The sequence below is a fragment of the Apiospora marii genome (assembly GCF_038362585.1).
Source record: "Apiospora marii strain CBS 49790 chromosome Unknown utg000001l_segment0_segment0, whole genome shotgun sequence".
Lineage (NCBI taxonomy): Eukaryota > Fungi > Ascomycota > Sordariomycetes > Amphisphaeriales > Apiosporaceae > Apiospora > Apiospora marii.
Window position 1 is genome coordinate 1,447,106 of NW_027117372.1, and position 14,493 is coordinate 1,461,598.

Consider the following 14,493-nt stretch of genomic DNA (forward strand, 5'->3'; position numbering starts at 1 on the left):
CCCTGAAATGACATACTTAAGTAACTATTCATGGTAAAGAGAAAACCTCGTCGGGTATTCGAAGCGCTTCTTCTTCTTCCACCATGGCGCATATCATGTTGATCAGCGGCGCCAGTCCTCGCCCTGGGGAAAGGCCTAGCCCAGCGCTTCCTCGCCAGACCATCATGTCGTGATCGCTGCGAGCCGCGGCCCTGACAGCGCGACCTCCAGGGCGCTGCACGACCTGTCCCAGGGCGAGGACAGCCGGCTCGTTCTCGTGAAGCTCGACTCGGCCGTCGAGGCGGATGCGACTGCGGCGGTCCAGCTGCTAGCAGCTGGAGCAGGGAGAGATTTGAGGCGCTGGACACGGTGGTGGCGAATGCGGGTATATCGGAGTTGTATCCCATGGTCTCGCAGGTGAAGGCAGCCAACCTGCAGAGGCACTTTACGGCCAACGTGCTGGGATTCGTATGGCTCTACCAGGCTGTGCTGCCATTGCTGCGGAGGTCGCTCATTGCGAAATGGGTGACGATGGGTTTTCCCCCTTCGACACGGCAATTTGAGACTTACCTGCTGACTGGGCGGCAGTAAGTATCTACATGCCCATAAGATGTAGGAATGCTATATTGCACGGTCCCCCGATGAGTGAGTGACTTGAGATCTGGAAACTGACAGAAACCAACCTCCCCTTCCAACGGCGTCTATGGCCCATCCAAGGCCATGGTGTACTGGTATACCAAGAGGATGAACGCCGCGGAAGAAACCATCACCGCCTTTGTCGTGGATCCGGGCTGGTCCAACACCGACATGGGCATCTATTCCGCTGGGCTATCCGGGCTGTCTCGAGCTCCCTACCAGCCGGATGACTCTTGTGACGGGATAATGCGAATTGTTGACACGGCTACCATAGAAACCCGGAGGGATGTTTGTTCACTACAAGGGGGACATTTTGCCTTGGTAGGTAGACCTCTCAGGCATGGACACTCGGTTGCAACCATGCTGGAAGTCGTGGTGAGACGTCGTAGCCCTGCCCATGCTTCGACGTACGAGACTTGAGTTTCCAATGAACTTTTCTCGACTTTGGAATAGGGGTACAGGACACCACGGCAGGCCGGCTACCCGACCCTACCGTATATCTCGGTTATTTTTGTTTAACCAACGCTCTCAGCTGCGTATTTGATTGGAGGGATTCCGTCACATCGTCTTTGCATCACCGCACGGCACGCAAGGGCGTGTGCTGTAATTTCGTCGATATCAACGACAGAGGTGCCCAGGTTCGTGTTCCGTCCATTGCAAGGGTTCAAGCTCGAACTTGCGACCCAATGGTATTGTCATACCACTAGATGGCTCGCAACACCATTGCATTGGCCTATGGTGAGGCTGATATGTGGTCACCCGCCCTCACTTCCACAGCTCCGGCGCCATGCGCTCGCTGCCCATGGTCCATCACACACATTCTTGCACATTCGGCGAGCCTCAGGCCAATGGCGCATGTTTCGCACGCCACCGGAATCCGGAGCCTTAATATGTCTCAAAGGGGAACAGCGGTGGACCTTCGGGGGTTCTCAGGATAGTAATTCGGAGGCAGACACGCACGTTCCTCCGCGAGCCAAGCCGCTGCCAAGCCGAAGCCAAGATACTGAAGGGGGGACCCAAGCTCCAGATTAATAACCGATGGCGAGATCCCTGGAAATCTCCCGACACCGCCCTATCAAAAACCGCCTTTTTCTCTTCTTCCTTTCTAATTTTAGGAAGGTCGAAGACTCAAACAGTGCATCTAGATTCGGCGTTCTTTGCGCATGAGACCGCCACCTGCATCCCATCCCCAGTGTCTTGGATGCCACCGCCGCTCTCTTGCGGCAGGCCCGGAACCGGCACCATGCGAATGGACGCGGACGACGGGATCCAAGGAGCATGTCGTGTCGTGGGGTGGCCCCTAGCGCACCCCTCTCATCTATCGCGCCCGGGGTCAGATCCCGTGCCATCAACTTAAGTGAGGGAAATTCCTCCAATAACACGGGCATGGATGCAGCTTGGCGGCGCGCCATGAAAGCACGACCATGGCTACTCATCGTTCGAAGGTTCGTCTAGGCTTTTGGGCAAACAATACATCACCCCAGTTGGGCGGAACAGCGGATATCAGTAATACTAGATCGGTACTAGATCAGTAATACTGCAGTCGGTCGACCAAGACCAGGCAAGCAAGGGGGCCGGTGACTCAGGCATATATAGCAAGCTGTTTTCCCCGGGAGGGATGATCTTTTTCTTGATCGAGCACCACAGAAGATCGGCCATTAATTACAGCTGAGCTCTTTCACGATGATCGCCTCGGTCCTCACTGTGCTGGCGGTTGTCGCGGGCAGCCTCGCCTTCCCCCTGGAGAATGCCAATGCCACCGACTTCTTCGAGCTCTTGAGCCGGTCCACGCCCTCTGGCACAGGTACTCACAACGGCTACTACTAGTAAGTGGCATTGAACCCCTTTTCGTAATCCTACGGTGCCGATGCTGACCGTGTACCTGCCTATAGCTCCTTCTGGACTGATGGTGCCGGTGATGTGACCTACACCAATGAGGCCGGTGGCCAGTACAGCGCCAGATGGTCCGGCAACGGCAACTGGGTCGGTGGTAAAGGATGGAACCCCGGCAGTGCTCGGTAAGTCTACCTCCCCGACCGATGAAACGGAGTCTTCATCCCTCCACTGTTCTTTCCTATCTAACCCACGCCTGCCGCCACCCCACAGCACCATCACCTACAGCGGCACCTACACCCCCAACGGCAACAGCTACCTGGCCATCTACGGCTGGACGCGCAACCCGCTGATCGAGTACTACATCGTGGAGAACTTCGGGACGTACAACCCGTCGTCGGGCGCCTCGAGCAAGGGCACCGTGACGAGCGACGGCAGCGTCTACCAGATGGGCGTGAGCACGCGCACCAACGCCCCTCGATCGAGGGCACCTCGACCTTCCAGCAGTTCTGGTCCGTCCGCAACAGCAAGCGCACCGGCGGCACCGTCACCGTCGCCAACCACTTCGACGCCTGGGCCAAGGCCGGCATGCGCCTCGGCTCCCACGACTACCAGATCGTCGCCACCGAGGGCTACTTCTCCTCGGGGTCGGCGACTATCAATGTCGGTGCTTCTAGTGGCGGCGGCGGTGGTGGCAACGGCGGGGGTAACGGTGGAGGCGGCGGCGGAGGTGGTGGTAAGTTGATCTCGTAACACCTCTTCATCCACTATATACAATGCTAACGATGCTGTCATAGGCAACAACCCTGGAAACGGTGGCGGCGGTGGTGGTGGAGGCGGAAGCGTAAGTTCATCTAACACCCTCTCTGTGACGACTTTCCAAGACTAACACAGATTGCATAGTGCGCTGCCATGTACGGCCAGTGTGGTGGCAACGGCTGGAGCGGCCCGACGTGCTGTTCCACCGGAACTTGCAAGGCCTCCAACGAGTGGTACAGCCAGTGCCAGTAAGAAGGTTTCCTGATGGGTGGTAGTAAGTCCAGGGTGACGTGAGACGGGTGATTGTGATAAGCTTCTTGTACATATTCAACTCTCAACCGCACATCAAACAGTTTGATGGAGCGAAACATATTGCCTTTATAAGTAAACCTTGCCAATGGCCATGATATAAACTGGGCCAATACTTGATCTCATACCGAGTGCCCTGCTGACTTCTGCTTTTAGTTTCTTACATTCATAATTCGTCTACTCGCTGCATTTTCTTCTTCTTAGTCCTTCTTCTCCATATAAGGCTGGCATGCCGCATAGATATCCTTAAACCCCGGATACTTAACGACCCTCTCAAACACCCCCTCGTCTACCGTCCTGGCGCACTGAAGCGACCCCGCGATGAAGAAATCGGTATAGCTAGGCCGCGCCCCGAGCACAAACGGCCCCTCCGCCTTGCGAGTCTGCAGCAGCCCCCCGAGGGCGCGCAGCTCCTCATCCACGGCGTCCCAGCGGCGCTGCTCCTCCTCGCCGTCCTCGTCGCCGAGCAGGTCCTCGAGCGGGCGCCCGATGGCGGCCTCGCGCGTGCGCCGGAAGTAGTCCCGGGACCGCGCCGACAGGATCCGCACCTCGCGCGGCATCAGCGACTTGGTCAGGACCGGCCCGATGGCCGCCCGCGCCCGCGTCCCGATCTCGTTGCCCAGCTCCGACGTCAGCGGCACCGCCGGATGATGGCCGTTCGCGTAGGTGGTCTCTAGGAACTGCGCGATGGCGATGGAGCCCATCAGGTGCGTCGACGTCGGCACGTGCTGGATGGCTGGGACGGTGTACTGGTGGCCCGTCTCGTTGGGGGGCAAGCCGCTAGGAAACATGGTTACTACCTCGGGGAGAGTTCTGCTAACACGCAGGAGATTGATGCGATTTGGATTCGGGAGGGGCATTACAGCTCTTTCAATGTGGGCTCAATGTCCGGAAATTCCAGAAAGACGGTCTTGTACGGGATTTGTTTGTAGTTCAGCATTAGGCGTGTGCACCACACCACGGGCGAGAAGCAGACGTTCTTCGTACAAGCCAGGTCGTACAAGACAATCTCGGGCGTGGGCTGTGCGGCCATGGTGTCATGTAGATACGATTGCGAGGTTGTTTACTGGACGAACTTGCTGTTGGCGAGTGAGATGAGGAGGTGTCCGTCTGGTTGATGCAAGCGTGCATGACTGGTGAAGTGCTTGCTTTTAGGCCGTCACGGCGGTTACACCGGATAGTTACTGACTAATCGATACCTGCATAGGCTAGTACCCCTTTATTCGTTCGGAGAAGTCCGAATTGACAGATGATTCCGGTAAACCGAATGGAATAACCAGTCGAAGACAATTTCTCGACACGATTATTCGCCTCGTATAATCAAGACCACACCTCCATGATGTCATCGTGTGGCCAACCGCTTTTTCACGATCACTCGCTATGGCTATACGAGTCTCCCCGGGCCACCACCCTCCTAACCATCCAATTCAAATGGTGTATCCGGCGCGACTGCAATGAGCCGTATCGAACCGGCGAGGATCGGTGTGCCAGGCGGATGTCCTCTCAGCGGGACGGTGATGACTGGTAACCCCGGCGCCCGATGCAGTGGGCGCCACCTCCGTCCAGGCCCTTCACGGCTGACCCGTTCTGCATCGAGTCCCGAGGGATTGTCCAGGGCGTCCGAGCGGGTTGCTGACCTCCAATCGCCGCCATACGCCGCAGCTAGCCCTGGTGAGGCAGCCGGGACCGACTTCGAGGCTCAGGTCCTGTAGGGTTGCATTTTCTAATAAGATACTGGGCCAGTGAGGGCGCATATTGACACATATTGGCAAGTTAGACCTAAGAGGACAGTATCCCAGATGGAAACATACAGATATTCCAACAATTAACGCAAATGCTGAACACAAGTCGACAATTGGTATTCACTTTCTTCGCTCACCAGACAGCATCAGATTTCACCTCATATCACGAAAAGAAAGTAATGCAGAAGAAGCCAGAGAAAGTAGAAGAGACAAAAGAGATTTCTTGGTGCTACGAATATAGTTGGTGTACGTTCCTCTCCATCACACACATCTTTCAAGATGCGTAACGAACGAGTCTTGCCGGTAGAGACAAAACCCTTCCTCCTTCCCAAAAGTGGGCTCCCCATTGCACGATTTGGTGCATTCCGCGACCATGACTCCAGCTTTTCTCCTCCTTGAACCTGCGACGCTGTTGTCGTACTAGGGGTATATAGTATGGTGTTCCCTGTTCGGACTTCCGAGTCGCAAATGTTGCCGGAGTAGAGAAAGCAAACAGGACCGATGAACATCCTATGTGTTCAAAAGACTCCTACGATTGCACGCACACTGTTGGCGTATACGTGAAATGCGTCACGGTCGCGGTGACCGAATCGCTATAAGCCGGTTGAAGGCGACGCTTCTTCAAGTGGTTTGAACCGTCGCGACTTCGTCCGGTCGTCAGTTGACATGCCAACCAACTTAGTCGTCTCTGCTGCGACGGACCGATAGAGATCTGAGACCCCACGGGACCGAGATGGCGGAGCATCATAGCTAAAAATACGGGGTCAACACCAGAGATCGCCGTCGCCCCACGGAACATTCCATTTGTTGATGGATAGATGGGGCAAGGGGGTGTGGCAGCAGTGCTTACTCAAGGGGTCTCGAAAGAAACTCTCTAGTCTGCCAAGAGCCGATTTTGTTGGCTGATGAATCTAGATAGATGGGGTCTCGGGTCAGCAAACGATGTTCACTCAGGCGGCACTACTTGCGGCTACTGCCGCAGCCGGCTTAGACTGAGATCGACGTCGACTTACCATTACCGACAACCAGACTCGGGCTGTCAATGGATTGCCGCACTACCATGGCTGCAGCATGGTGGCGGAGTTGTTGTTGTTGTTGTGTGTGGTGCGTCGAGGGACGGTACCCAACCGCATCCGCGGCGGATCCTCCAAGAAATCGTGCCTGTCCCGAAACCAAAGTGAGAGCGTCGGTGGCTGCGCTGCTGGCCAACGGGGCCACGGGGAAGAACTGAAACGCGGCCTGGCCGCCGTTACATCCGAAAGAGACGCCGAAGAGCAGCAGGACGAGACACAGAAGCCCCCATGGCGTGGGCGTCGTCGAGGTCGTCGTCGATGCCGGCGCTAGGATCGCTCCTGCGGCCGGCCGCCTCGACGACGACGAGGTGGATGCCATATTTCTGCCTTTGAACCCAAAGGTTTTTACATGGCAGTGGCGGCGCTCCGAACTGGCGAAGCTGCCTGCCACATGTCGTTAGTCGTAAGAAGTCGTTATTGGAGGGGGTTGGAGAAGGGAAAGAGAGGAAAGGGAAAGTCCACTGAGATGCATGCAGCACAACCACTTATATGATAGTCCCGTCCTGTAGTGTGCAAGTGGGAGGGAGATCGCGGGTGGGCCACGGCGCTGAGAGGATGGCCGGACGGGGCACGCAGGGATCCAGGCTTTCACCGCTAGACGATTGGTGGGGTCGGCGAGGTCGAACGACGGGGTCACCTCCTCTTCTCGACCACCGCTTGTCTACTTGGAGGTTTCTCGCGCATAAGCTCTACGAGCTAGCGAACCATCGCTCCCTTGGACGAGAGACACGTCTTCGATTGTGGGCACGGATCGGGTGTTCGTGCCATCAACATGGCTCGTACGGACACCGGATGGAAGCGTCGTGCTGAATTCGGCTTCCTCCCCGGACGATATCCACACGTGTTCATCCAATGATTCCAACCGTGCCGTCGCGGTGGGGCACGAATCCAGCCTCCCTTGCATATCCGTATTGATCCGTAGGTCTCCTCACCGAGCTAGATCGCCTCGGGGCGGTCTAGGAATTGCTCTATTCATCAGCTATTCGAAGGGCAAAGCAATTTCGGCAAAGTTGTGTCGGTGTGAGGCAGTGGAAGGGACGGCTTCTGAAAGGAGGGGTTTCTGGAGGGGTTGGATCGCCGTTCCCGATTCTCTGACCAGGAATTTCGACGAGAAGGCACGACACGGACCTTGCGGGGTTCTGGTTGCGGAGCGGATATCGCGCTTCGATTGACATGGCTCTTGTGGTCGGTTCACGAAATCTTGGTTGTGCCCAATCGGAGGCTGGTCGTCCCATGGTTCTCCTCGAGGCTTCCTGGGGCTGGTGGAGTCTCGACTCACGAGCATGTTGGTCGGTCTGGTGTCAGAATCAGCTCATCACATAACAATAATAACGATAATATGTAAAATTTCACTGAATATGATGTGGGAACCGAAGGATGCATATTCAAGGTATGCTGCAGCTGTACGCCATATGCAAATAACTAGTCGACCCAATTCGCATCGCCGTCTAGAACAAGGTACCGTCCCCGTCCATCAGAATGGGGCTAGACTTCGTCTCTGGCCGGTGTTTGGCGGCCAATTCTCGTCCGCCCTTCCACGTGCCGGCCTCGAGCATCTGTGCCATGCTGAACTGTACCCCCTTCTCGGCGAAATGAGCCGAGATGAGCTTGTATAACTCATCCAGCAGAGCCACCGTCATGGCGCGCCATTCCACAATAACGTCACCTGTCGCCGAGTACGAAGGCAGAGCCTGACCCGAAGCTTTGCGGCCCTGCTCAAGAGTTTCAGGTTTGAGTTTGAGCACACCAAGATCGACAAACAGACCGCCATTGCGGTACTCGGGCAATCCCGTGCCCAACTCGCCGTTGACGACCCGGAAACCGAGTACCCGAACGAATGGCACGGTGAGGAGTACCCGAGCCATTGGGTCAGCTTGTGAAATGGCTGAATGCCCCCGATCTCCTTGTCGCCCTGATTGCGATCGGCAAGCACCTGGAGTGGCCAGGCATCTCCGATAGGTTGACCTCGCACATGTGTCCGATCTTTTGGCCATGATGGTATCAAGACGGCCTGGAGGGCAGACCAGAAAGTCTCATAGTCCAAGACTTGAGGTTCCTTTGACGACTGGATCAAGTAATCTTGGAATGAAAGTACGTATTAGTAAAGTATACATATCACCCTCGGGTATTCCGACTTACCAACAAGGTTGCCAGGCCGGCCAGTTGGGCCGAAGATCTTGGGCAAGGAGAGCAGCGAGGATCCCACATTGTTGAGGAGCTTGACCCGAGACGATACTCCAACCATTGGGTTCTCGGAAGAGATCTGAAAGTAACGGTTGAAGATGTCTTCTTGGAGTCCGGTCAGACCAGCACCTATAGCCGAAGTCAGCAATCCCTGTATGTAGCAAAGCACGAGAGCACCACCGTCGTACCGTCAACGCATTCCTTCGGTCCCTCGACGGTACTGAACACGCCTGCCGTGAACATGTAGAGGGAGGCGACAGCGATTCCCTCGCTTCGCCCGTACGTCTTGTCCGTGGCGGGTTCCTTGAAATTCCACACATCGCCGGCCCCGGCATCAAGCAACACCGACACGAAGAACAAGTCGATCAGGCGGCGGGTCCTCTCCGCCGGGTCGCAGCCCTCCGACTCCCATTTCTTCAACAGCGGGGTGATGCGGTCGACCCCTCCGACGTCAAAATGCTGCCAGCGACCGTGCGGAGGGATCTCGGCAAACCGGTCAGGGCCAAAGTCTCGCTGGTATCTCTTGGTGAGCTTTCTCACCACCTCGCCAGGATACGGAACCAAAGTCTTGGATTCGTGATAATAGGACTTACACTGATGACGTTGAGGACGAAGTCGGCGACAGCTGGCATGCGTTCAGAGTGGTACTCGAAGTCGGTGAGAGCCCCTTCCTCGGCCGCTTTCAGGACTGACCGGGAACGGTCCCGAACAGCCTGGAGGCTCAGCAGGTACGAGATATCCTTGTCTTCGTTGGTGTTCATTTTGTGATTGGTGTGAATGATGTTGGGCGTTGTACTCCCTCACTTGGTGTTTTGGAGGTGTGGTCTGGCATGCGGACGGTCAAGGCAATTCAACAACAGTGCAGTTGGCATCCGGCGTCGGTCCACGGTTGTCGGAGACCGCCGACTGTTTCCTGCTGTAGGCGTATGCAAGCCCCATCATGTGACACATGCCAATCGCTCATCTGCAGCTGAAGGATTGGGCCTTATCGACCTAATGGTTTCAGAGTTATGCAGGGCAGTCATTAGCAGCAGCTGGCTCGTCATTGTGGCTTTTGTACAGTCTGCATTCTTATCTAAAGTAGGCAGCATTGCCTGGGCCGCTTCACCTGGCTTCTGATGTTGCAGTCGGCCCAAGCCTTACCCCACCACCTATCAGCCCCTCCACTCAATACCCCGCGAAAGCACTCTTGTAACCCCGCCCACCTACTTATGAAACATACCCTTTATGAAATAGTAATATATACTTTAAATATATTATATTAAAAAGCTTATAATTAAATAATAAGTTAAGTTTTAAAATTACTTTTTTTATTTTTTTAAATTTAATTTATAATTTATAAAATATTTAATATAAAATTAAATAAAATAGCTTTTTAAATTAAATTTGAATATATTATATTTTATATATAAATATAAAAATAAATAAGTTTTATTTTTAAAATAAAATTTTATTTTAATTTATTTATAATTTTTAAAGTTAAAATAATAATATAAAATATAAAAAGTATATTTTAAAATTAAATAAAATTAAAAAAATTAAAGGTTTTTATTAAAATTAATTATTTATTTAATAAAGTATATATTATAAAAGAAATAAAATTAAAATCGATTTTATTATAATTATATAATAAATTAAAAATAATTATATTATTCTTAATAATAATATTTTTTAAATCTTTAATATATTTAATTATAAAATAATTAAAATTAAAAATAAATAAATATTATATAATATAATAAATATATTTTATTTTAAGTATAATATTTATTAGAATATTATTTTATTTTATTTTATTATTATTTTATAAAATATTTATATTAAAATATTAATTTTAAAATAGTATTATAAATAATATAAAAATTATAAAATTAATTAAAGTTATTTTTTATATTTTTTAAACTTTATAAAATATATAATAATAAATTAATTTTTTAAAATTAATTTTATAAATTAATTATTAATTTTAAAAATATTTTAATAAAATTATTAAATTTTAAAATTTATTTTTAAAATAAAAATAAAATTTAATAAATTTATTTTAAAAACTATTATATTTTATTTTTTAAAAATGATATATTTTTATAAATAAGTTAATTTTAATATTTTTCTTTATATTTATTAGAATTTTAAAATAAAAACTTATAATTATAATAAGAATTATTAATAAAAATTTATTTTTTAAAAAACTTTAATTTTATTAAATTAAAAAAAAATACTTATAATTAATATTATCTTTTAAAAATTTTATATAGTATTTATTTATAATATATTTTTAAAAAATTTATATAATTTAAATTATATATAACTTTTTAATTTATTAATTTAAATATAAAATATAAGTTATAATTTAAATAATAAATAATAAAGTATTTAATTATATTAAAAATAAATTTATATCTATTTTATATATTTTATTATTAAATTATATAAAAAGTACGTTTAAACGAAATAACGCTATTTTATAAGGGGTGTGTTTTATAAGTAAGTAAGCGGGGTTAGGTATCGGGCAGCAGTTTACCAGTCAAGCCGAAATCAAGGAAACAATATCGGGAGAGGGTTGGTGTCCTCGTGCCGTACCAGGACGGGAATATCATCGTCAACGTCATCTACGACCGACGCCTGGAACGAATTTACACCTTTGACGGCCACGAGGCGGGCTGCGATGGGCGGGCTGCGATAAGACCGATCGAATCCCCAACCCTCAAATTGTAAAGTATCACAAGGCTCAAACTAGAATGATGGGCTGAAATTGGCCTGTATTCCTAGCTAGAGCAAGCGTGACGATCGTTGTATGGTGTTCTGGTTCAGATTGATAATGAGGGAAGGACGGAGAGGTGTCACCCCCACTAGCTGGTTGGTGGGGCAAGGTGCGCTAGTGGTGTGCTCCAACACATATCCAAGCTATACGCCGCACCCGGTACGTCCCCGTACCGCACCAGGACGGGAATATCATCGTTAACGTCATCTACGACCGACGCCTGGAACGAATCTACACCTTTGACGCACTCGGGCGCGGCCGAGGCCCTCCGGGACCTCCGTGAAGAGTGGCCTCGGCCGCGTTCCCATGCAAAACGGGGGCAGGTCCTGGAAGAACATGTCGATGGAGCCGGGGCTGGCGCGATATTCTAGGTATCTCGCCCTGGAAGTTGTGTTGTTCTGCGAGAGACGCAAGCCAATCTGGGTCGGTGGGATGATGGGACGTATTCTAAGAAGTACGAAGATGTCGACAGTCCGAACGAGGATAACGCTCGTCGGTTGTGGTTGGTAAAACTGCGTCTGGAATTAGGGCGCCGGTGGTCATAGTCACACCGAAAACAGGTGACAGGCAGGTAACTTCCCAGAGACCTTCCCACATGGCGGGGTGCTCAATGTCTCCGGAGATGTTGAAGCAGCGGCGTACGCTGCTGGCGAGGCATCTGGAGATGAAGCACGAGAATGAGCTTCCCATGCCGCTCAAGGACAAGTGCACACACTTTCTGCAGTCATACGCACTTCTGGCCCCATCCCCCACGTTTGCCAGCCACGCTTCGACGGTGGCCATCGCGTCATTATCGTCAGCTCTGGCTTGGGCGACTTGAGCATTGTCAGCGAAGGGATCCGGGCTGTCGGGTCCCGGGGGAGCAGCTTGAGAGTCTTCAGGAGCATCCTCATCTTCATCTTCGTCGTCTGCCCAGATGATCGGGGGTTCTTCGTAGTCATCATCGTTGAAGTCCTCAGAGGCGTCCCCGTCGGAAGGGGCCTCTTCCTCCAGGTCGTCCTCGTCATCGGCATCGTGGTGCTGGTGCTGCTCGAGGGGATCGTCGCCCCAGTCGACTTCTTCGTCGGACATCTTGGTCGGAATCTTGTTGGAAATCTTGTTTCAAGCAGTAGGTTTGTAAATAGGTAGGTTGCTGACGCGACATGTTAGTGGCATAGCTGGTTTCAACCACTCTGCTACTTGTGGTTGTTCAGTCCAGATGGGAGCGACTCCTCAAGTGGTGCACCAGGTCGCTCCACGACTACCTATCGACTCTTGGTGTCAGTATTTACTCTTCTTGGGGTGAACAGAATGTCTCAAGAGGGAATAGTGGAATTTTTGGAATAAGCGGTTATTCTATCCCTCGTGAGACACTGGACTGACGTGGAATAAACACTAGAATAGGAAGTAATAAACATTGAAAGTCGCTTACCACCCACGCTCCGACGCTGGCCATCGCGTCATTATCATCAGCTCCGGCACGCCTGGTTTCAACCACTCTGCCACCTGTGGTTGTTCAGTCCAGATGGGAGCAACTTCCCAGGTGGATGCACCAGGTCACTGCTGCCTGTGCCCACGACCAAAGGAAGATGTTCAGCCAAGGTGCCTCAACTTGAAATTCGATGCCATTCAACCTCAGGATGCCTCTGTCTACACGATCGGTGACCTCAGGGAACACAATGATTTGTATAAACTTACTTAGCGACCAGCCCGATCAAATCCCCGACCCTTAAATCAAAGCTATACGTCGTAGCCGATACGTCCTTATGCCATACCAGGACGCGAATATTATCATCAATGTCATCTACGACCGACCGACGATTGGAGCGGATCTACACCTTCGACGGCCACGATGCGGCCCGCGACGATCGCCACTCTGGCGCGGTCGGGGCCCTCCAGGAACTCTTTATGAATAGTGGCCTTGGCCGTATCCCTATATAAAACGGGGGCAGTTTCTGGAACAGCATGTCGATGGAGCGGGGGCTGGTATGATTCTCTGGATATCTCGCCCTAGAGGGTGCGCGTGTCTTTTTGCGAGAGACGCAGGCTAATCTGGGTCGGTGGGAGGGGAGGCAGGTTCTGGAAGCTACCACTCGGAAGCTGCGCTCTCACCCACCCGAGCCTGAGCCGGACGATCCCGATGAGATAGTCAAGCCAGTCGCTCCAGTCGCTCCAGATGAGCCAGTCAGACCAGCGGAGCCAGTTGCTTCAGGTAAGCCTGTCACGCTTGAGGCTTCAATCGCCCCGGTCCCGCCAGTCGCTCCAATTGCTCCAGCCCCTCCAGTTGCGCCGGCTGGGACTCCGGCAACGCCAACGGTGGCGGTGCTGCCGCCGCCAGCAGACCGCTCGTACACAGATTCTCTACCAACACCTTGGTGAGGATATCGCACACGATTGGGCTCTGTCCAAAGAGGCTAACCCGGATGTCAGCAGCAAAGACTGCGAGGCACGATTGCGTGAAGGCAGATTTGACATTGTTGATATGGGCCTTGCCCCAGGTATGAAAGATCAAGACCAAGACAGCCGCAGCTCTGGCATGTTCAGTGAGGGAGTATTGCGGGATATGGTTAGGGGACTGGATTGCGCCCCGGACAGGACGCAGTGAAAAGGTTGCCATAACCTTGTCGTATGCTGTGACACCAATAGGAGTGAGGACCTGATCAATAATCGGGAGCTCGATAAGTTGGGTGACACCACCCCACTCGGAATGGGCCATATTAGTAGGGTATGACTTGGTGTCATCCAGGGTAGGCAATATATTCATCAAAGGCGGGTCATAGTAGTCGAAGCCACACTCGTTGACCGCAGCCTGGATCTCTGCCTTTTTCGCGAGGCGTCGGTTGGATGCGTTCTTGTCCCTCGGCAGCTGGAAATGCTGGCGCGGGCGTTTTATCTCGAAGTGATGACGACCTCGCTCGCCAGACGTTAAATCAAATTCGAGATTGCCGCGTTCTGCCAGGTTCACTTCGCAATGGTGGCATCTCTGATCGGCTGTAGGACGCTTTAAGCCGAAGATCCCCTGGAGCTGGTGATAGTCACCAGTGTTCACAAAGATTTGGGTAGCCACAAATGCCTGCTCTCCATCAATGTCGATGACAGCACCTTGATGTATCAGCATGTTAGCATTAGGGGATACCACAAGAAAAAGGGGGAATACGAACGCCAAGATTGCGAAGATGTCCTCCGAGTTTAACCCAGAGCTCGCTCTGATTAGCACCATGGGGACCGATCGAAAGAG

The 14,493-nt window shown here is 51.3% G+C and overlaps 8 protein-coding genes across 8 annotated transcripts; 2 read left to right on the forward strand and 6 right to left on the reverse strand.

Moving 5' to 3' along the window:
- Positions 1–145: 145 nt before the first annotated feature.
- PG985_000488 (uncharacterized protein) lies at positions 146–1,035 on the forward strand (the record flags this gene model as incomplete). Its single annotated transcript, XM_066820257.1, has 3 exons — positions 146–364; positions 397–504; positions 655–1,035. Coding segments are annotated over 3 exons (708 nt in total), but the record flags the coding sequence as incomplete, so codon positions are not given.
- Positions 1,036–2,298: 1,263 nt separating this feature from the next.
- On the forward strand, positions 2,299–3,459 carry PG985_000489 (uncharacterized protein; the record flags this gene model as incomplete). The annotated part of the gene is made up of 6 exons (XM_066820258.1): positions 2,299–2,441; positions 2,508–2,633; positions 2,722–2,902; positions 2,935–3,184; positions 3,246–3,292; positions 3,352–3,459. The coding sequence occupies 6 exons, from the start codon at positions 2,299–2,301 to the stop codon at positions 3,457–3,459; spliced, it is 855 nt and encodes a 284-aa protein (XP_066691137.1).
- A 257-nt stretch (positions 3,460–3,716) lies between these two features.
- Positions 3,717–4,549, reverse strand: PG985_000490 (uncharacterized protein; the record flags this gene model as incomplete). The annotated part of the gene is made up of 2 exons (XM_066820259.1): positions 3,717–4,329; positions 4,380–4,549. The coding sequence occupies 2 exons, from the start codon at positions 4,547–4,549 to the stop codon at positions 3,717–3,719; spliced, it is 783 nt and encodes a 260-aa protein (XP_066691138.1).
- A 1,669-nt stretch (positions 4,550–6,218) lies between these two features.
- On the reverse strand, positions 6,219–6,650 carry PG985_000491 (uncharacterized protein; the record flags this gene model as incomplete). Its single annotated transcript, XM_066820260.1, has 2 exons — positions 6,219–6,244; positions 6,272–6,650. The coding sequence occupies 2 exons, from the start codon at positions 6,648–6,650 to the stop codon at positions 6,219–6,221; spliced, it is 405 nt and encodes a 134-aa protein (XP_066691139.1).
- A 660-nt stretch (positions 6,651–7,310) lies between these two features.
- Positions 7,311–7,616, reverse strand: PG985_000492 (uncharacterized protein; the record flags this gene model as incomplete). The annotated part of the gene is made up of 1 exon (XM_066820261.1): positions 7,311–7,616. The coding sequence occupies one exon, from the start codon at positions 7,614–7,616 to the stop codon at positions 7,311–7,313; it is 306 nt and encodes a 101-aa protein (XP_066691140.1).
- A 163-nt stretch (positions 7,617–7,779) lies between these two features.
- Positions 7,780–9,276, reverse strand: PG985_000493 (uncharacterized protein; the record flags this gene model as incomplete). The annotated part of the gene is made up of 5 exons (XM_066820262.1): positions 7,780–8,243; positions 8,297–8,410; positions 8,471–8,644; positions 8,704–9,046; positions 9,109–9,276. The coding sequence occupies 5 exons, from the start codon at positions 9,274–9,276 to the stop codon at positions 7,780–7,782; spliced, it is 1,263 nt and encodes a 420-aa protein (XP_066691141.1).
- Positions 9,277–11,364: 2,088 nt separating this feature from the next.
- Positions 11,365–12,347, reverse strand: PG985_000494 (uncharacterized protein; the record flags this gene model as incomplete). Its single annotated transcript, XM_066820263.1, has 3 exons — positions 11,365–11,496; positions 11,525–11,788; positions 11,826–12,347. The coding sequence occupies 3 exons, from the start codon at positions 12,345–12,347 to the stop codon at positions 11,365–11,367; spliced, it is 918 nt and encodes a 305-aa protein (XP_066691142.1).
- A 1,129-nt stretch (positions 12,348–13,476) lies between these two features.
- PG985_000495 (uncharacterized protein) lies at positions 13,477–14,373 on the reverse strand (the record flags this gene model as incomplete). The annotated part of the gene is made up of 1 exon (XM_066820264.1): positions 13,477–14,373. One exon carries the CDS (start codon positions 14,371–14,373, stop codon positions 13,477–13,479), a length of 897 nt encoding a protein of 298 aa, XP_066691143.1.
- Between the last annotated feature and the right edge of the window lie 120 nt (positions 14,374–14,493).